The sequence below is a fragment of the Eucalyptus grandis genome, chromosome 5 (assembly GCF_016545825.1).
Source record: "Eucalyptus grandis isolate ANBG69807.140 chromosome 5, ASM1654582v1, whole genome shotgun sequence".
Lineage (NCBI taxonomy): Eukaryota > Viridiplantae > Streptophyta > Magnoliopsida > Myrtales > Myrtaceae > Eucalyptus > Eucalyptus grandis.
Genome location: NC_052616.1, coordinates 34,661,857 through 34,684,189, shown reverse-complemented (window position 1 = coordinate 34,684,189; position 22,333 = coordinate 34,661,857). Strand labels below are relative to the sequence as shown.

General features: G+C 38.5%; 2 protein-coding genes across 3 annotated transcripts; one reads left to right on the top strand and one right to left on the bottom strand.

Moving 5' to 3' along the window:
* Positions 1 to 6,450: 6,450 nt before the first annotated feature.
* LOC120293859 (spidroin-1-like) lies at positions 6,451 to 9,021 on the bottom strand. The gene is made up of 3 exons (XM_039313632.1): positions 8,853 to 9,021; positions 7,000 to 7,328; positions 6,451 to 6,735 (listed from the first exon to the last, which is right to left on the bottom strand). The coding sequence occupies exons 1-3, from the start codon at positions 9,019 to 9,021 to the stop codon at positions 6,451 to 6,453; spliced, it is 783 nt and encodes a 260-aa protein (XP_039169566.1).
* A 7,970-nt stretch (positions 9,022 to 16,991) lies between these two features.
* On the top strand, positions 16,992 to 22,326 carry LOC120293127 (TMV resistance protein N-like). 2 transcript variants are annotated; one of them, XM_039311931.1, is made up of 4 exons: positions 17,054 to 17,749; positions 18,286 to 18,484; positions 19,485 to 19,763; positions 21,769 to 22,326. In XM_039311931.1, the coding sequence occupies exons 1-4, from the start codon at positions 17,277 to 17,279 to the stop codon at positions 22,027 to 22,029; spliced, it is 1,212 nt and encodes a 403-aa protein (XP_039167865.1). In that variant the 5' UTR covers positions 17,054 to 17,276; the 3' UTR covers positions 22,030 to 22,326. The 2 variants fall into 2 exon arrangements, 1 of the variants encoding a protein (XP_039167865.1); XR_005550793.1 differs by lacking the exon at positions 18,286 to 18,484 and having other exon boundaries at positions 16,992 to 17,749.
* Positions 22,327 to 22,333: the final 7 nt, after the last annotated feature.

Sequence of the window (22,333 nt, the reverse complement as noted above, 5' to 3'; positions counted from 1 at the left end):
AGTTAAAAGCTTTGGTCCTTTCGAGGTACTATTACTTCATTTGTCACTCTAGAGTGGAGATACCGTCATAGGTAGTAACCGAATTTGCGAGTTGGGGCCTCCAAGCCCAGTCACCGCCCCCCCCCCCAAAAAAAAAAAAAAAACAAACAAACAAACCAACATAAAGGGACCATTTTGGTATATTGAAGTGAAACTACACTTTAACGTGTGCCTTGCACATATTCTCAAAAAAGAAAAAAAAAAACATGGGAAAATTTCAAATAAAAAAGAAAAAGAGAGAAAAAAGAGAAAAAGAAAAGAAAATAACAAAATTTAAATGACAGAAATGCCGTTAATCGTCGGTGAGGTCAAGTCTTTTTTTGAGCTAAAAAGCCCTTATTTGAAATAAGGTGAATTTAAGGCATTTATTTGAAATAAGATTTACTCCATACTCTTATTTGAAAAATGAGGTTTTCCAAAAAAATGTTATTAAATAAGATAAAATCAACTTCTACCAAATTGTGAAAATGATTTCGAAAAATTAAGAATCATTTCTCAGAAATATTGCAAGTTTTAGTGTAAAATCTAAGGCCAAATTCCCCTTAAAAGCACCAACTGTGAATCAACTTATTATTATAATATAAATAAATAAAAACACTTGCTGAAGTTAAACCTGTCATGCCCCGAACCTCGAGCGCGCGCACAACTCTCAGTGGTCGATAGAATTTCGCGACGTTCTCGGAACTCGTCGCCAACCTTTTTTCATTTTATTGCACATGCAGAAGCGAATTAACTAATCCCCTTACAACGACCTACATGGGATAAAAAAACAGGACAACCAATTTCAAATCAAATGCACTTTTATAAACACTTCAAGCTTATACAGAAGTCTATGTCATAAGAAACTACCAAGCCACCTATGCTCCTGACCCTTCAGCTTCAAGCTCCTAGCTCTTCACACTAGGGACCTGAAAATGTTATTCAATAACTAGTAAGATATAAATCTCAGCGAGTTCCACCCCTAAGCCCCGATTAGTACACTAACTTAACTCGGGGTATCTCTCTAGAACCACCCCCATTAACAAGCAACAACTAACAGTCAATTCATATACAATCTTACCTGGTATGCCATACCCTGTACGTTATAACTCAGCACATTACACGCAATGCACATGGCCATTAGATGATGCAATTCATCAATCACATATGAGTCGCGTCACAAGCAATCTCACCTGACCATTGCCACACCCTGCACGTCATCGATTCATGCGTGTGTGCCATGAATAAGGTGATCAATTCATGCATGACTAGAACCAATGATGCCATGATTCTTATGTGTTCTTGCACATTAGTGCGTCACCTATCACACATCAATCTATCCCACACATCCCGATTATAAGGTAAAATCGTTATGACACGTCCCATACTACACCATACAATTTTACCCCATAATAAGGTGCAACTATCTCACTTAATACTCCATACCAAGCTCAAGGTTCTAGAGGTACCCTCTCCTCACGAAGTTCCGATATCGTGTGGCACTTAGTTCCTAACCTCAATTAGTCATAGTTCAAGTTACTAGAGGTGGCTCCCACCCAGTCATGCTGTCATATAGCACTTAGTTCTCGACTATATTAAGCAATAGCTCAAGGTACTAGAGGTGGCTCCCATGAAGTTCCATTATTATGTAGCACTTAGTTCTTGGCCACGAAGAGCACTAGTATAAAGTTCTAGAGGTAACTCACACGAAGCCTCACTATCACGTAGCACTTAGCCCCTATAATATGCATTGCAATGATTCTAGAGGTGGCTCCCATGTGACTCAAGTCACCATGTAGCACTTAAACCTTGACTACTATAAGCAACGGTATAAGGTACTAGAGATGGCTCACACAAGGTTTCATTATCATGTAGCACTTAATTCTTTACCAACTCACAACTAATTGGTTTTCTCAACACAACTCACTTTTTTTTATAAAAGCGGTCAATCTCTGTTGACACCTAATTTTGGAAAAATAAAATTGCATTTTGAACAAATAAAAGGAAAAAAAAATGAAAATGGGGGAAATTGATTTGCTTGATTATGCATGGAAATTTGAAATTCTGATGGATGTTCAGATTTTGATAAATGCAGAAACAATTAAAAATCAGCTGAACAAAGGGTAAAGATTTTGATAAAATGGAAGAAATCGGTGCAAAATCGAGCTGATTGCGAAATCATGCTCCGATTTATATCCTTTATTTAATGCAATAGAAGATGGAAACTCGAAAAATGCCATACAAAGCAGCCGTTCGGAATTAGTATAAAAGAGCGCTTCATTTTTCGTAAAAGAGGAGAGGAATTCGAAAAAAATTGGAGAGAAAAGTTCGTAAAGAATTTCGTGAAGAAAGAAGCACAATCGTGAGAGAAGAGAAGAAAGAAAAGTAAAAAAAGAAAAGAAGAGAAAGGCCTCCTCCCTTTTGTCGTCCAAGAAGTCTTTTTTCTTTTCCCCTCTGACAAACTGCAGAGGCAAAGAAAGAAGTCAGCAGCTGCAGAAGAAAAGAAAGGGAAAAGTCAGCAAAAGAAAGAGAAAAAGTGCAGAGAAGTGACGTGTGGCCAGAAAGAAAAAAAAAAAAAAAAAGCAGCAGGAGCTACTGTTCGTCTTCTTCGCGTGGAAGCCCCTGCCCATGCTCGCGTCGCACCTCCTCCGTCCGTGAGCACTGCAACAGCACCACCCACGACGCCACCGAAGCCCGCTCGCCGCCGCGCCACTGCAACACCCCTGCTCCGCCCGCGACGCCGCCCGTCGATCTTCGAGCTCCGCCGCGCCTCCGCACCGCCACCTCCCTGATCCGCCTGCCTCCGCCACGCTGCGCCATCGGTCTCGCCGCTCCGTCCGCATCTCAACCCGACGCTCGAAACCCGCGCTGCTCCGACGCCGCCCGAAGCCGAAGCCCACCGCGGCGATCGCGCTCCTGCCCAGCCGACGCCGGAGCTCCGAAGCCTGCCGCTCCCGACCTCGCCGCGCCACCGCGCCACTCGCCTCAGCCCAGCACCCGGTGCCTTCGCCGCCCATCTTCGCTCACGGGACGCCGCGACCGCGAGCCCGACGCCGCCGCACCAGCTGCCCGAGGCCTCCTGCCGTCCCTGCATCACCCCACCGTTTGAAGCCCGCGACCCGGAGACCACACCGCCCCTGCTCGCCTCCGCCCAACACTCAGCCGCCGCCGCGTTGCTGTCCCTGCCGCGACCCGACGCCACCGGAGCCTCCCCCGCCGCTGCTCACCGTCGCCCTGCTTCGCCGGAGTCCCTCGCCGGTAGCTACCCTTGCTGCTCTCGCCGGAGTCCGCTGCCAGCGAATCCCCTCACCGGAGCAACCATCATCTTTGCTAAAAGAAAAAAAAAAGAAAAAAAACACATTAGGTATTTTTTTTTTCTTTTTAATTTAATTTAATTTATTTTACTTTATCTTGTTTTTTTAGTATAATTAGTCTTTAGTATATGATTGGAAATTCCAACATATCACCTGATTCGCAACCGCGCCCGGGATTTTTTTATTTCATCTATAATGCCTTAGATGAAATAATTAATTCAAATTTTAATAAAATTGATATTTTGATCTTTAAGGCTTAAGATCAATTTATCGATTTTATCAATGAAATATTATCCATTGATCTGAATAATGTGTAATATCATTGGTTTAGCTTGTCATGAACGCTTTGCTTATCTTGAAATGTGTTTGGGTTATAATATTGCATGTTTTAGGGTTTACATATTTAGATTAGGAATCTTATTTCGAATTTTAAAATCGAAATAAAAAAAATCAAATCATTCAATTTAGGTTGCTAGATTTTTAATTTGGATCGCATGTTTAATTATTTGGCAATTATTAATTTCGAAATTAAACAAAAAAAAAAAATCATCATATACATGTCATGTAGTGTTAAAGCATATTTTGCACGTCATTGCATATTAGGACTAAATTGCACTTAGTTTAATTCTAGATAATATTTTCTCTTAATTTGTTATAAGTTTAGGTATTTTTTAGATATATTGCATTTTAGGATTATTTAGGTTAAGATAATGTTTTAGTTTAAATTAGGATTTAGCTCAACCTAATTCCTAATATAAATTAAATAGGATCTTAATCTAATTAGGTAATTTTCACATTTCACTTGAACAATACAAAAAAATGTCATAGGTTAAATTAGTTTTATTATTTATGATAAAATGCATTCTTTTAGAAAAAAGAAAAAAAATGTCATGTGCATGTCATTAGGGCTAGATTCACTAGGATGCATGTCATTTAGTATTTTTGCTAGGCCTATTTAATTAGAAATTGCACGTCATTAGAATTAGGTCATTTAGTTAATATTGCATTGCATATTGCATGATTTTCATTAATTAAGTGAAAACAAAAAAAAAAAGTTGCGTGGTAATTAGAAACCATATCTAAGGTTGTTGATGTGGTTTCTAATTTAACATTGCGATGCTTTCGTTTTTGAGGTAAGTTTTTGCAATTTATTTATTGTTTATGTGGGTGTTAAATTGGTGGATTGCGCACCCGCATGATCACCTCACATGTTAGGAAAATATATTAAAAACTAACTTAAGCTACCTGCAAAAACATTTTTTTGAAAATAAAAGAATGATACCGAAAGGGCATTAGAGAAATCTAGTGTAATCAAGTCCCCGTACCCATAATCTCTGGTTCGTAGGAGTAAAGTGAAACTCCCATTACTTTACTTAGGTTTCTAATCGACCCACCAAAAAATAGATTAGTGGCGACTCCTGATTAAAAAATCAATTGCATGTTAAGAACTTGAATCGAAAGTCGTGAATTGGTATGGACTTGGGAGAGCCCGAATTAAATCTAGGCTTAACAATTAATTAGCCAAATTTTAGGTGGTTCACACCCAAAAAATTTTGGTCGCGACAATCTCCCAAGTCCTCGAACAATCCATTTTCCCCTCTTTGTGGAAAACATACAATTCATGCGGATGTTTATGATATAACACATCCAATCACTTCATAGGATTAAACACACATAAAATTAGACCAATTTTCGCTTCTGGATGAACAGTGCATGTGAACAGTACTCGTGAACAGTAATTTGTGAATAGTGTCGCGTGAACAGTAATTCCCAGAATTCACTAAATAACAAATTATATTCAGAAATCATTAAAACAATGATTAAATTAGGGAAATTAATCAATTAAGATAAACATGCTTAATTAACCACATAAGCATCATTAAGCTAATAAAGTAAAATTAAGCTAAACCAATCTAATCCATCCATCTAATCACCTATCTTAGGCTAATACAACTTAATTAAATCATCTAAACTAGAATTAAATCTAACTAAACCAACCCTAAGCAAGTTTAGGCACTAATCGAAGGATTAGGAGCTAAACTCACCCGTTAAGTGGGCCGGAGACACCGACGCAGCGGCAACACTCCAGGACCTTTACCACGACGATCCAAGGTTGTCCCAAGCTCAACACAACAACCACAGCTCAGACTCCCTCTGAAATTCTCGAAAAAAACAACACTGTCGAAGAAGAAAACAAGTTGAACGGCTTGGCCAGAACTCTGGCGAAGGGGTTGGTCTGCAATTGGGGGCTCCCGAGGGTCTTGGGGGTTGTTGACACCTAAATTTTGGCGAGCTGCTTAGTCATTTATTGCATTAAAAAATTATGGGTTAATTTTATTTCTGAAAAAATAGTTAATTGCATAGCATATAGTTTTAGGTGCATTTATTTGCATTTATATTGGGTCGGTGACAAATGAGTTCAAATTGATGGTTCGGAATATTAATTTGGTGAATTGGACTAAGCCCACAAAGGGAGTAAATTGGCCTGCCCAAGCCCATATCCTGAAAGATTTTACGGATTGATTTATGCGAGATTTTAAATTTTAGAAGAATTTTCTTGCAATCCTAAATCGTATCAAAAGCAAATATTACATTTGGAAAAAGAAATTTTCGTGGATATGGATTTGGAAAAATTAAAACCCTAACTCGCGGCCTATAAATAGATTAAATGCGTAGGGTTTGGGAAGGAGGCGAGATACACATTGAATATACGGCCATATTGTGGGGTCTTTTTTTCTCTCGATTCGAAGGTTAAAAAATTCAGGCCAGAAGAAAAATTTCGATCGTTTCTTTAGGGTTTGTGGAGAAAAAGTCAAGTTTTTAAGCTTTTGTTGGAAAAAGAAAAAGTGCAGCAGAAGAGAAAGAGTTGCAGAGAGAAAAGAGATGTGAGGGGACAGGTGAGTGCAAAAGAAAAAAAGAATAAAAAGAAAAAAAGCAGGTGCTGTTCATCTTCTTCCTCCGGCAGCCGGCCACCGCTCCTTCCGCCCGAGAACCAGCCCTCGACTGCGCCGGCATCACCCGCGTCGGCGACCCACGAGCCTCCCCTGCTCCATCGCGACAGCAGCCGCGACCCGATCCTCCGCCACCGGTTCGCCTCCGCAGCTGCTGATTTGCGCCACTAGAGCGACGATCCACAGGAGTCCGTGCCCCGACGCCCAGCTACCTTCCCCTCGTGAAGCCGCGACCCAGCGCCGCTCACGACGCCGCTGCCTTTCCCCGACGCTGCCGCCGCTCCCTCTGGTCTCGCCGCGTTCCGCCTCAGCCGAAGACCACCGCGCCTGCAGATCCGAGGTCCCTGCGGTAGCCACGATCCGATCTTCAGCCTGCGCTCGGAGTCCCTCGCCCGCGACGCCCGCGCCCAGCCATCACCGCTCCGAGTCTCCTCGCACCGTTGCTCCACGATCTGACGAAGCCACCGCCGTGCAGTAGTACCCCGACGCGAATAGATCCGAGTCGTTCACCGCGCCGCCGCTGCTGTCTCTCAGCCCGTTCGTCTGCACCCCTTCGACCCAGCAGCCAAGCAACGCCGGCTGCTGCTTCGCAGGTCACCGAAGCCTGCGCCGCCCCGACGCCCGCGCCAAGCCTTGCCGTGACGCCGCACCGCCACCTGCGAAGCCGCCCCAGCGTCCCCTGCTGCTCGAAGCCGCCGCTGCACCAGTCACTACACCTCTGCAGCCGCACCCCTGCCCACAGCAGCCGGCCCGGATCCGCCGTTGCCTCGCCGAAACGCGTCGAAGCCCCTGCTCCGCCCGCGATGCCGCCCGCCGGTCTCGCTGTGCCGCCCCGACGCCGCCCCGACGCCGCCTTCGCCTCTGCCCGCGCTCGAGGTCTCCCTGCCCGTGACCCCGTGCTTCGCCCGCGTTGCCTCGTTTCCACCGATCCCCGCCGCTCGGAGTCCCGACCCCACCAGATCCGGCGCCCCGCAGGACACCCCTCGCCGGAACCCTAGCTGGAGACTTCCCTTGCCGGACCCACCGGCTTTATTTTTCTCTTTTTCTTTTTCAGGAAAAAAGAAAAGAAAAAAAGAGAAAAGTAAAAGAAAATTTAGGTATTTTCTTTATTTTATTTTTGTTTTATTATTTTTGCTATTTTATTTTATCTTTTTAGTGTAATTATTCCTTTAATGTGAAATTGAAATTCCATGATATGAAATTGCCTTGAAATTAGTGATTGTCAATCCGATTTTCAAGCTCGAAATCCGACTCGCAATTACTTAAAAATTGCCAATCCGATCTCCCGCTCGAGATCCGATTCGTGATTTATATGAAATTGGCCAACCCGATCTCACGCGCGAGATATGATTCGTCGATTTGGGTATCAATATGACTTGATTTGCTGTGATGTTACTTAAATTAGTTTTCTTTTATAAAAAATCAAAAAATGTAGTTTTAGGGTTTGCATGCTCATAATAGGTATTTTATTTCGAATTTTCAAAAATAAAAAAAAATCAAATCAATTAATTTAGGTTGCTAGTTTTCTTTAAAACTTGGATTGCATGTTTAATTATTTGGCAATTATTAATTTCGAAATTTAAAGGGGAAAAAGGAAAAACACAAAAAAAAATCATTATGCATATGTCATGTAGAATTAGGGCATTCTTTGCACGTCATTGCATGTTAAGATTGCATGTTATAGGTTTAGATAATTTCTCCTAAATAGATTGCATGCTTATTAGGAAAATAAAAATCATGTGCACGTCATATAAGATTAGTTTCATACAATGCACGTCATTTAGTGATTTTTGTTAGATGCATTTAATTAGAAATTGCCCGTCGTTAGAATTAGGTTATTAGATTAATTTAGATTGCATATTTAAGTGTTGCATTTCTTTAATTTCGAATCTCATGGAAAATAAAAAAATTATTTAGAATAAATCATCTCATGCTTAGGATAGACTACATGCTTAGTTATGTCATATTGCTTAGGTCATATAGCTAAGTCATGTTGACATGTCATATCATTTCATGTTAAATTAGTGGCATGCATTGCATATTGCATGATTTTCATTAATTAAGTGAAAACAAAACAAAAATTGCGTGTTAATTAGAAATCATATTTAGGACTCGCTGATGTGAATTATAAACTAACAACGCAGATGCTTTCGTTGTTATGAGGTAATACCCTGCAATTTATTCATTTGCTTTCTTAAGTGTTAAATTGGTGGTTTGCGCACCTGCATGGTCACCTCACATGTTAAGTAATTAAAATCAATTCAAGTTGCTTGCCAAACAATTTTTCAAAATAAAAGAGAAAGGTACCGAAAGGGCGTTAGAGAAATCTAGTGTAACCAAGTCCCCGTACTCCATAATCTCTGGTTCATAGGAGTAAAGTAAATCTCCCATTACTTTACTTGGGTTTCTAATCAACCCACCAAAAAAATAGATTAGTGGCGACTCCTGATTAAAAAATCAATTGCATGTTAAGAACTTGAACTCAAGTCGCGAATTGGTATGGGCTTGGGAGAGCCCGAGTTAAGTCTAGGCTTAATAATTCATTAGCCAAATTTTAAGTGGTTCACACCCGAAAAATAGGTCGCAACAGGGGTTTTGCTGGAGGTTGGGATGGGCGGAGGAATGATCAAAATGGGAGAAAAATGGCCAAAAACGCGAAACAGTACAAGTTGCAGGCGGACCGACAGACCGACGACTGGTTCCTTCACGGCGGTGCCCAAGCCTGTCGGTGGCTCCATTCGGGACGAAATTGGGCTCGTTGGAACGGTCTGTCTCTCCCGGTCATGGTGATAGGTGGCTTGTTGGCTGATTCATCCAAGAAGACCACTTTTGATTCGATTCTTTACCGAAGGGTCGGCTGGAGCAGAAACTAGAAGAGAGAGAGAATGAGGGAGAGAGGAGCTCGTCCGTTTGGAGGCCGAATGGGGGGGAGAGAGAGTGAAGTGATGGCTGAAAGCACACCTCATTAAGGCCATTAAATGACTACTTCAATTCCCCATGCATGACGACATCATCTTCTCTCTCTTCTCTAGCCTTTTTCTCCCTACAACTAAAGGCAATTTGGTCATTTCACATTGCACAATTACCATTCTGTCCTTGAGCTGAAATTGGTGGATGGGCCTAAGAAATGGACTTGGCCATGAATAGGAATGGGCTCGAGAATTGGTTGGGCTTGATTGGGCTCAATTGGGCTTAAGGTTTATTAATGGGCTTAGAAGAATGAATAGTTGGTTTGGCCCAATGGGCTCATTTGCTTGGCTTAGGCCCACTATGGTGGCTGTCCCACCTTGGGCCTAAGGCCCACACTGGCTTGGCTCGACCCACTTCCTCACAGGCTTGCTTCCTCAGTCCGAAAATCCCTTTTCCAATTGCTCGGCTCAACTGGCTCTGTCGACTGTCTGATGTAGCTTCATTCAAAGTTTTTCCCAGACATTCCCGACAATTCGAAGTCCAATCCTAAGTTCTCTTGCCATTTAATTTCGCCCAATGCCATTTTGGATGCAACTCAAACTAACGGGCAGCTTCGAGGATTCACGCATAACCAACTCGTGCCAAATCACATTCAAGACATCTCGATGCATGGACGTCATTGACTGCATGAAATTATGGAGGATAGATTTTTATTTCAAAGTACACAATCACTGAAGATCGACATAGAATCGTTCGTGGGTTCAATAATGGTAAACGGAATCACCCGTCGTTCCATTACGTTCTGTCCGCGAATCGACTTCTAGTCGTCCTTAGAATCGGCCTACCTATCTACAGGATCATCCTCACGCAAATCTCATGGTCAAGTCGTTTTCCCAGGTCGAGTCCTTTAGTCGTGCAAGTTCTCTCCTCATTAGCCTTTCCCCTTAAGGTCAGTATATCAGGAGTGATCAATTCCAAGTGAGATCAACCAATAATACATTAACGAAATTCACATCCATTCATTCCTCAGATGACTCAAATTTCAGGATGTCACAAAACCAAAGCATTGATTCATACACTAAAAGTTTGTTAGAACTAATCGCAAGTTCGAAACTGATAATGCTATTTGTCAGTCAATTTATTTTATGGTGGAACTCGCCTAATGTTGAAAAAAAAAATACTAAAGCTATACTTTTGCACTACCATAAGCATCGGACTTTAAATTGTGGCCTCATTGTGAATATCATCATTCTTTAGCATAAAGTAATTGAAATCCTTCAATTGGTTATGTCTCCTCTAATGACCTAACAAATTCAATGTACATGAAACCAAAATATTAATAAAATGAATGACATAATCACTATAGCCTGTCCCTAGTGGATATTTCAGAAAAAGGTTAGGATTTTTATAGTAGAAATCCGATAGTTCCATCCAAAAGTCTTTAAGCATCTATATTCTTCCTTTCCTAGGTTGTTGGAAGCCACCGCGATCCAAATTCTAAAATTGTTGTAAGAGTTGCCACCAATCAACTTTTAGATTGATCGCAAACAAAAAAGTCAACTAGAGTAGAAAACAATAATAAAACATTTAATGTCTGATCCAAGGGTTTGATTACGTGCACAGAAAAGTTAGCAACTTTCACATCGCCATTTCGATACCACATTTTTATGAATTTATACAAAAGGCGAATTCAGTCCAATCAAAATAGCATTCAATGAATCCTATGCATACGCACAAAAGTGAATTCAATCATAATAGTTGCACGAAAAATTGAACTAATCATAATATTTAACTGAACATAAATACTCTAATTGGTGCAAAATGGCATGCAAATCAAACCACGCAGCTGAATCTAGTACGTATCCAAACATCAAAGGCATGATCCATGGCATCACATGCAAATTCAAGTGAATAAATAATTTCTCTGCGATATAGGTTCACACAATGTATGTAGTGCAACTAATTTATTTTGCGACACGTGCAGACGATGCACGCATTATTCATGGCTTAAATAAATGTATAATGATATACATTGGTCGTACCGGAGCCTGTCGCGTGGTAGTCACAATGGCTAGTGGCCCCTTAGTGAGTGACTAGCTGGTGCTTGGCAACCTCTTACTGGTGCTAGCGATGGCCTAGAGTGCGCCCATCTCTAGCATAGGGCCCAAATGGCCTTGGTCGGGGCTTTTCTAGCCTTAGTTGGGAGACGCTGTGATTGGGCGAGCCACCACCTAGCACTAGTTTTCCCTTTCTATATATATAGTGTGTGTGTAATGCATGCACTCGGACTCCTCATTTCTCTTTCATTTAATTAACTCAATATTCATGTTCGCAGGAAGCTCATGACTTGAATTTTTCAAAAATTTTGCCCGTTTTCTAGAGAAGTCTTGTTGTTATGAGTGCAAAGCATTACTTCATTCTATTTGAAGAACTAGTTTTTGTTTCAATGTGTTGCGACCCTCCTGAGCTGAGCCAAAGGGAGATTAACAGATTGCTAAGCAAGCGCAAATAAGCCTCTTGCAAGATGGCACTTACGCTTCGTGTGGTCTCTGCCAAGCCCTACCCAAGGGAAATTGGTTTCTCATTAATTATTTAATTGATTTTAACTAGAGCTGCCACTAAAGTTAGGAGCTGAGTAAAACGTGAGAGACATTTTACTTTTGTGAACTAAAGATTCATAAGCTTAGAGACTTGATTACGCTAAATAAATCTAACTCCTATTATGGCTACATTTTCCTTTTTATAAAAGGCTTTGCATGCCATCTTCCTTTTTTTCTTTTTTTGGAAATCTAAATAATCATGTATGGATACTCAAACAAATAAAATTCCGATCAAATAATAACAAAGCGTGTAAAAGATGAGTAAAGAAATAGCTCAAGCTGTATCATTATGCAACGTCTTATTATCAAGTTTTGGGACAGGACCCTCGTGATGCAATAGTCATCTAATATGCCATCTACATCTTTTTATTATATATTTATGATTTCTTTTCATTACTATTATGAGTTAATCTAACTAAGTGCTTGTGAATAAAATAAGAGCTAATCGAATGCTTAGGAACTAAGTAAAGCTGTATGCACGACCAAAAACAATATAAAGATCCAATCTTTTTGGGTGGGGGCGTAGGTCAACACTCTGTATAAACGACGAAATTGCAAATAATAAATTACGCACATATTGAATTTAATGTAAAAGCAAATCTAACGCAATGGGAGCATGGTGGATGAAGCAAAATCATGCAAGCAAACAACGAGGCCACTCCGGGATACTTCAAGGGGCAGAATATGGACGAAACATACTCAGTCCAATCCAATCATGCAAAGGGAACAACAAGGTGACATGATTCATCCACAGACAAGTTAATGCGAAGGGGATTAAGACGTAGCAAGTTTCATATCAAAATTTTATGAGAAATGAATCATGGAATCTAGAAATAAGTGTGGAAATTCCTAACTCGTATTAATTCACAGGAACACCTTATGATTCATCATACATGCATGGCTTTGGGACTTTGCAAACAAATCATAAACAAATCATAAGAGTGGCAAACACGGAATCGGATTCTGATCATACCAATAGATAAAGCGGAAAAGGGAAGGAATCAGAAAGCTTTACCATGATAAACGGATGGCCGAGAGTGTGAATCGTGGCCCGCTTGCGTGCGTCGGATTCTTATCATGCCAAAACATGAAAGGTTCCTCAGCAACCTTTTGACTGTAAGCTTTCTGATCTGATTGGTTCCTCGTCTGATTTTGATTTCCCATTACTTTCCACCTCTCACCTAAATCTCCCTTTTTAGATTCCCGGCCACCGAAAGCCATCCCCCCTTAAGCTCACGAAAGGATTTTCCTTAATCGATAACCAAATAGATTCTACATCAAACGATCGAGCGAAGGAACTCGTGTCAATAAAACAATCCGAATATAAGCAGTCTTCAATGAAAATAACTCCGTGTACTCACACCTATTAGATATCTTGGTCCCTAAGTAAACACCATCATTTTATGAAATTCTAACATTATTCAGTGTTGACCCCACCCCACTGAAAAAAAAAAAGTCATGCTTCTCTCTCCTCTAGTATAAGAAGAAGTCATCGCTGATTTTCTTTTCCCAAGATTGTGAGAATCAATCACCATATCTAGCCCACAAGATCATCTTTTACAGTCGAGGGATTAGGAACACAGCTAAACATCTCCTCCGCTTGCATTGTCATGATCATCCCCCTTATTTCAAAATTTTATTTAATGAATTTTGTTTATCAAGGATGATTGGATCAAAATTTATCAAGGATTTGATTTACCGGATCGAGATTACGCAAGTGGTATTAATTCCATCAAGACAGCTCGTACACATTAAAAAGCAGTGAATCTAGAAAAATTATTGAGTGAACTTAGGATATAAACCAAATTGAATTTGAACCATTAAAAACTGCGGACTCTAAACAAATCTCTTCAATTTTTACAGTTTAGATTTAGTTTACCATATATATTTTCCATTTAATAATTTCTTACTTATTAGACGCTGATAATGGCCCCAAGTGGGACTTTCGGTCGTGGAAAGCACCTCGGACTCGGAGTGAAGAAGATCGAAGACAGAATAATTGCAGTAGGGAAATGCATGTGATAATAGACAAATAAATCAAACGAACATAAAATTATCTTTGGAATTGGGACCACCACTTTTTCTTTAAATTTTTAATCCACATTCATAATAATAAAATTACCTTTGGAATTGGTTATTACACTTAAAATTGTACTAGTAATTGATGTCGGGACAATTGCACATATAATAAACAACGGAACTTTAAAAGAACGGAATGCAAGTGTATTCTGAGTTATTGCTCAAAAGGATCAGAACAATCCACATAGTCATCTCATGATCGTTCACATTTTTCGTGGCTATCGTTAATAATGAAGCTGGAAACTTTTTCCTCCCACTTTGTAAAGTTTCATAGGCTTGACTTAAAAGTCATCACTTTTCTTTTCTTTGGGTGCTAAAGAGAAAAGAAGCTAAATTGAATTTAGTGCATAGGCTAAATTTGGACTTGAAGCGTTAAATATGGGAGACTCCAGCTTTCAGTGCTAAAACCACTTCTCAAGAATTGCTCAAGTTTAGCAACCATCGTGCTGATGATCCAACACATTTTGTCAATTGCATATTTTACCAAAATATAAGTCAAGGGGCACTATTAATGAGACGTTATAAATAATTCGTTCATAATATTTTTCTTTAGAGGAAGGTCAAAAGTTCATAGCACTTAATTCATTCGTGATTGATAACATGATGCTTTGAAAGCATCTTAACATTCTCACAAAAAAACAAACTAAACAATTGTGGATGAGCTGTTGCTGGCTCATTTATTTGAAAAGCTGGTTGACATTGTGTATTCATTTATAAATTATCAATACATGTCACTTTATGTTAGTCTAACTTTTTTATCTTCTTACCCATTTCATTTCTATGATTGAGAATGGAGATTTTAAAAATAAATGGGAGGAAAAACTATAGATCGTCAACAATGTTGATCCACATAATTCAGCATAAGGCATTATGTATGATTAACCATTTAATATTACCATTTTCCATATAAGTCCACAGTACTTTTCTTGTTTAGAATTTCAATCTTCAAAAGATATTAGTTATGTGATAAAGCAAATGTAGACTTTTTATACACCAACTCTAATGAGATTTTTAATTTAAACCAACACAAATTTTTTTTTTATCATGTAGTATATTTTTAATATGCACGAAGCCTTTAATTTCACAATACTTGAACATCAACTTGATTGCTTGATCAAGTGCAATATGTGAATACACACTGCTTCCTTGTTTAAGTTTGCAAATCCCTTGCAAACACTAATATATGAAAGACATCCTGCAACAAATAGTATGGATACTATAAGGAAGATGTTGAAATGATTCTTGAAGAATTCAATATGATGGTAAATTTTCTATACCCTAACATGAACTTAGTGTGATTTTAAGCTTCGATACGTAATTTCTATGTTTTGATTTTTCAATAAATATCTAGATAATTGTGAATGATGCAAAATAATGTTGTTTATTAAAAGGTTTAACACATAGTGAAATTCAGATCAAAATAGATTGAGAAACGAATTGTGGAATCTAGAAATGAGTATGGAAATTCCGAACTCGAGCTATTTCACAAGAACACCTTAGTATTCACACATGCATGGCTTTGGGACTCTGCAAATAAATCGCAAGAGTGGCAAACATGGAATTTGGTTCTGATCTTCATGAACAAGAAAGGGAAGGAAGCAGCAGGCTTTACCATGATGAGCGGATAGCAGAGTGCGTGAATTGTAGTCTCCTCGCGCGCGTCGCCGGCTTCTTGTTCCTCCTCAAGATCACCGAATCTTACACCTTTTTGACTCTCCAGCCTTTCTTCCGTTCACCGCTTTCGGATCTTGTCTGATTCCGATTTTCCATCACTTTCCAACTCACGCTCAAATCTCTCTTTCGGCATCACCGAAAGCCATCGCACACTTGAAGCTCACGATCGGTATTACTTTTTCAAAGGGCCCCATCTCTCGCGTTTATCTCTTTTCAGTAAAGGAACCACCGAATCCTTTTCTCATTCTGTCTCCAAAGCTCACAGACAGATTTTCCTTAATCAATCGCCAAATGATCCGCTTCCTGTTTCCCTCGTCTCATCCCTGGCCAGCTCACATGGCCGAATCAATCTTTTGAAACTCCAGATCATCTGGTTTGCTCTGTGTTTTTGGCCATCAACTGAGGGTCCATCTATGAGTGTCTTTTACCATAACATTCCCCTCTCTTGGCCAGTCTCGACTCATCTAATCCTCATCTTGAAGGTCTTTGATCCAAACTTCCACAATTCATGGCGTCGTAATCCACCTTGTCCGAATCACATCTAACTCTACAGTAAGGGGTTAGGACCAATTCCACCATCTTGGAGTTGTGTCCAATAACTACCACGATTTTGGAGTTGTCAATTCTAGTTCATCTCGCATGTTGAGCCGTCCATTGAGCAGATTAAAATGAAGAACTTCATAGCCGAACCCCTGTTTTATTGGACGCAGACAAGCCTTGTTTAATTTACATGCATTCTGCCTAGACATAGATGTGTCTATTGTCTGAATGAAGAGAAATGCAATGAAAGATGCGAGTGTGGGATTAAGCTAAGCAAATAATTTTGTTTAAGGATCCAATAAGATTGCTATCAATGAGCTCAATTCTTAATTTTCTCACGAAATAAATGACAAGTCTCCAAGCAAAAATTTATGCATCAATGCAAGGTTGGAGGTATAAAACTTTGAAAAATAGATTATTTGGACATTTAGTGAAGAATGTTGTGATTATTGGATTGCGGGAATGAATTGTGGTCATATTTATTATATTTCGTTTGAAAAGTCGTGTTAACTTGTTGGTTAGTAAAGAAGAAGCCACTCAAAGGTTGGGGATGCAATTTCGAGGAAGCCAACGAAGTACATCTAATTAGTAAGCCTACAACTAGATCACAAGGATCCATGTGTTCACACTAATTAGATATCTTGGTTCATTTTTAAGCACCATGCTTTTCCAAAGTTCTACTATTAGTAATAGACATGTTATTATTTTTTGCCGGTACACTTGATTGTGCGTGTAATTATGTATTTCTTGAGTACTTATGTGTTATTATCATATAGCAAGGAAAAAAACTGTTACTCTGAAGTTGGGGATGAAATTTCGAGGAAGACCACCAAAGTTGTTTTCATGGGTGAAACTATGACCTAGATTACGAGAATCCATCCCCTAGAGTTGTTTCTCAATCTGTGCAATGATTTTGTCGGTCACAGGGAAGCTTGAGTCAATAAGATAATCTGAATAATGCAGTGGCACGCAGTCCTTTATGAAAAAAAAGTCCATGTGTTCACACCTTTAAATGTCTTGGTCCATCCTCAAGCACATCATTTGCCAAAGTACTAAAAAAAGTCGTGCATCTTTGTCGTTTGCTACGAGAATAAATCAACAAGAAGATCAAGTGGTGAACGAAGTACCTGAAAACATTCTACCAAATCTTAAGCTAGTAGTTGTTGCTCATTGTTGAACTTCATCATACAATGGCTTCCTCAATGAAACGCAAAAGGATTCACGACGTCTTCTTGAGTTTCAGAGGCACGGATGTACGTAAGAACTTCCTCAGTCATCTGTACAAAGCATTAGTTCAAAATGGAATAAACACTTTCAAGGATAGTGAGGAACTGAGGAAGGGTGACCAAATATCGCCGGTACTCATGGAGGCCATTGAGCAATCGCACATCGCAATCATCGTTTTTTCAGAGGATTATGCTTCCTCAAAATGGTGCTTGGAAGAGGTGGTGAAGATTATGGAGTGCAAGGAGCAAAGGGACCTCATTGTTCTACCGGTATTTTACAAAGTGAACCCAAAAGAAGTGAGAGGGGGGAGAGAGAGTTATGGGAGAGCTCTAGCTAAGTATGAGTCCAAATTCGGGAAGGATTCAGAGGAAGTGAGAAAATGGAAGAAAGCTCTTTTTGACGCCGGTAGCTTATCTGGGTGGCATTTCAATGATGAGTAAGTTGAATGGAATTTATATTTTGTGTAAGAAACTTATGTTTACAAATGAGTATAAAGACTATAAAAATATAAATATATGATTCGATACTTGACTGTAAGTACTAAATGTTAAAAAACTTAATCGACCCATGGATAAGATGTTAAGTGGCGTTATTACTGTTACCCCATTTCTAAGGTAATGACACTGTGGTTCGGGGTCTTTAATAGTTTCAAAATTTTGAGCATGGTTCAGAGTCTTGAAAAGCTTGATCAACTGTTTAAATAAACCCCATTGCAGTCAAAAAATAAAAGAAGTAAATTATCGTGCATAAATTAAAAGAACACGAAGCACTTGGATGACTAAAAGTTGAAGCTTGAACTGATTGGTGTGGAGCTCCCGGAATTATAATTCGATTGCGTGGGCGTACATTTTGGTTTTTCTATGATTTTGTGAAAATTTGATGCACCATTTTGTCATTTGGTTGGTGATTGCCCGTGATTTGCTTAATCAAATTGTTAAAATAATGTTACAACTTCTTTTTCGTTTTTGTCAGAGATGAATCACAGCTTATACAAAGTATTGTGAACGAAACCTCCACTCGCCTAGCCCGACCACCTGTGCATGTTGCTAAGCATCCAGTTGGGATTAAATCCCGAGTGGTTGAATTGAAATCAATGTTAAAGCTTGGATCTGATGATGATGTTGTCATGGTGGGATTATGGGGACAGGGAGGCATAGGGAAGTCAACTTTAGTAAGAGCTCTTTACAATACCATTGTTAGTCAATTTGATGGTTCATGTCTTTTGGCAAATATTCGTGAAGCTTCAAAAGATTCCAAGGATTTAGTTTCGTTGCAAGAAAAATTACTATTTGAGATTTTATCACTACAACAAGGATTAAAAGTGTCCTGTGTCAATACCGGTATTAATCTAATACAACATAGGCTTCGTCACAAAAAAGTTCTCCTCATCCTTGATGATGTGGATGACCAACGCCAATTAGATGCTTTGGCAGGAGAAGGCAAGTGGTTTGGTAATGGAAGTAGGATCATTGTTACTACAAGAGATAAACATTTGCTAACTTCTCATGGGATAGATCAAGATCATGTATATAAAGTTAGAGCACTGAATGACAAAGAAGCTTGTAAGATGCTTAGCAATTATGCTTTTCCGACACACCAAAAATTAGAAATCAAGAGAGATTTGGTGGATAGCGTTCTGAATCATGCTAAAGGCCTTCCTTTAGCACTTGAGGTGCTAGGTTCCTTCTTATGTGGTAGAAGAGAAGATGAATGGGAGAGTACATTAAGGAAACTTTCTACAGTTCCTAACAGTAAAATCAATGATGTGCTCAAAATAAGCTATGTTGGACTAGAGGATAATGAAAAAGAGATTTTTCTCGACATTGCATGCTTCTTTAAGAGGAGGAATAGTGAGTACATAAAGAAAGTCCTCAATAGTTGCGATCTTGAGGTAGAAATAGGATTAAAAATTCTCATTGAGAGGTCCTTGATAAAAAATGAGTGGGATGGACAACTACAAATGCATGACTTGATTCAATCGATGGGTAAGGATATTGTGAGACAGGGATGTTGCGATGATCCCTGGAGACACAGCAGATTATGGCGATATGATGATGTTGCCAATGTTTTGTCAAGCGACATGGTGAGACTTGCAAATATGATCAAATCTACTCCTTATCTTTGACTCCAATTACTCGATATGCATAACTTAAATATTTTTGTATATACAGGGAGATTGTGTTGTAAAAGCCATTGTGTTGGAGCCACCCAAACTGAAAGAGCTAAGTATCCATCCTAATGCTTTTACGAAAATGAGAAAGTTGAGATTGCTCATCCTATCCAATGTGCGTAATTCTTTCCACGGCCCTATATGTCTTCCGAATGCGCTAAGATGGATGGATTGCACTGGATGTGATCCTTGGAATCCAAAATTTTCATCCGGTCCAAAGAAATTAGTCAATCTTTATATGAGGAAAGGCAGTATCACAGAAATCGTAAAACAATTTAAGGTGAGCATGAGCATTTATCTACATAAACCTTTTTATTATCCTACTTCATTGGTATGGCCATATGCATGTTTTCTATTCTAGCATTCATAAGGAAATGGCGTTCCTCTGTTTTGGAAACCACTTCTTTATTTTCTTTCAGATGACGTTAACTATTTGCGTTAGGAATAACGTGCAACAATCTGGCATTTGAAAAATTAAGTGAAACAACTTTATTAGAAATCTCCAATGGAAACATTTTGATAATAAAATACAAAATACAAAAGGAATTCTCTTTTTATTTTTTTAAAGAAGGTCAGTGCATCATGAGTAAATTTAAATTTAAAAATATTGAAATATGTGAGAGATAAAATAAAACAACTGATTTCATGTGTTTGTCCATGGGTATTATATTTGTAAAATAAGCAATTGAGGATCATGGATGGAAGGAATAAAAATGAGGTTCAAATCCTTCACAAGTAGAAGGTTTTTATTACATTATATAATTGTGTGTGTGTGTGTGTGTATGTAGATGAAGCTCAAATATTTCTAAACCCAATATCTCTAACTATCGATGTACTTCCATTTCAAAATCAAATCTACCCAGGGAAGAAATTAAAAATGCAAAAATGCTAGTATAAGCTGTTTCACCTAATTCTAACCATGTCGCTAGTTTACATATAAACTCTTTTATATTCAAAAAAGAATTGTATAATGATCAAATAAAAGGAAACAAAAGCATGACAAACCAACCCGTTGACATATATATAAAAGTGAAAACAGCGAAGGAATACTTCGTGGAATTGTCAAGCATTTGATTTAGATGTGGTTGGTCAGATACATCAATCACAATATGTCATGTTCAAATAACCTGAAAGGCCACGTAGTGGAGGCTTATCCAATATCTGTCGTAAAGGGTGGGATTTGTCTAGCACCGTGCTGTAAAAAAGGCATCATTAATTACTCAAATCAGTTCTGAAGAAGCAGCATTTCTAAGCACACGTAATTAAATTTTAATTAGACATCTTGCTAGTAATGCATGTACAACTAATTCCATACAAGTGATCTCGTAAGGGCATTGCCACTAGGAATTGTCACCAATTATAAGGTGTTATAAATTATAACTAATTCATTCAAAAACTTTTGGCAATCCTTAATAATTAAATATTTGTTCTCACCAATTATGAGGTGATATAAATTATCTCCATCAACTATAAAGTAATAGAAGTGTCTTTAATCATATCAGAGTAATTTAGAAATTTAAACTAACTAGCCCTTAATTTATTTATTTTTCCATATTTGTTAACACACAATTCTTAGATACCAAACGTAAGTATCCAAAGTACATATGAAAAAAAAAATTATATCATATTTAATGTATCGAAACATCATGTGCTATGATTTTATTATTTGCTAGAATTATTTTTTGTTTGATATATAGTATTTCTTTGTTTGTAAAGCCGACGTTTAATTTTCTAGTAATCATGATATATCTTTTATTGGTCAAGTATGGAGTATCATGTTATATCTAACTGTTTTGATGATTGTCTAGAATAATTTATTTGAAATATTTTTAAAATTGTGTATTATATGTTATATAAATCTTTAAAATAATATCTAAAAATAAAATGATAAGAGTTGTCTCTTATTCGCTAATGTGATCATAAAAACTAAATTGCTAGGTAGAACTCACTTGTGAGCGTGCCATATGACTCAATCTCATGTAAGCTTTACTATATATACATAAAAATTTGTATTTGCCAGTAAAGTTTCAAAGGGTTTAGTAATTTCTCAATACTAAATATATGGTAACTTTGAATGAAAAGTTATTAATAGGTTAAAGAAATTTACTTAGAACCCTATATAGTAGGTTTCAAGTTGCCTGATCTAACGATGCTCCTTGCTTCCTTCATCATGAAGAGAATTGTGGCCTAAGAATGAAAATCATTCAAAGTGGCAATGGCATTATACAAATACCCTTCTTTCCCTTTCAGAATGTTTATGGTAGTTGGTTTTGTTGTTTTTGTAGGACTTCAAACAATTGGCGTACGTTAAATTGAGTGACTGCGAGTCGCTCATTATTACGCCCAACCTCTCATGTGCTCCAAATCTCAAAACATTGAAACTCTGGAATTGCAAAAACTTGGTAGAAGCCCATGAGTCGATTGCAAATCATGACAATCTCCAAGTCTTGCATTTTGAATGGTGCCATGAACTTCGTGTTTTTCCAAATGTGCTCAAGTCAAAAAAATCTTCAAGATCTCAACTTTTCTGTTTGCTCGAAATTTGAAAGATTTCCGATATCCCACATGAACTTGGATGCCTGAAAAAACTTTCCATACTACATACTGCTATTAAAGAACTTCCTACATCAATAGAAAATCTTGTCTCTCTAGAGAGAATGCTCTTAGATATTTGCAAAAACTCAGTAAGCATTCCATCTAATATTTACAAGTTACAAAAACTTCAATGCTTCAAATCTGCTTTTGGCCCAATCGTGTTTCCAAACCTCACGGATTCAGCTAATCCGTGCATGAAGGTTGGACTTTCAAATTTAAAAGTCTTAGACCTTCTCAATTGTAATCTGTCCGAGT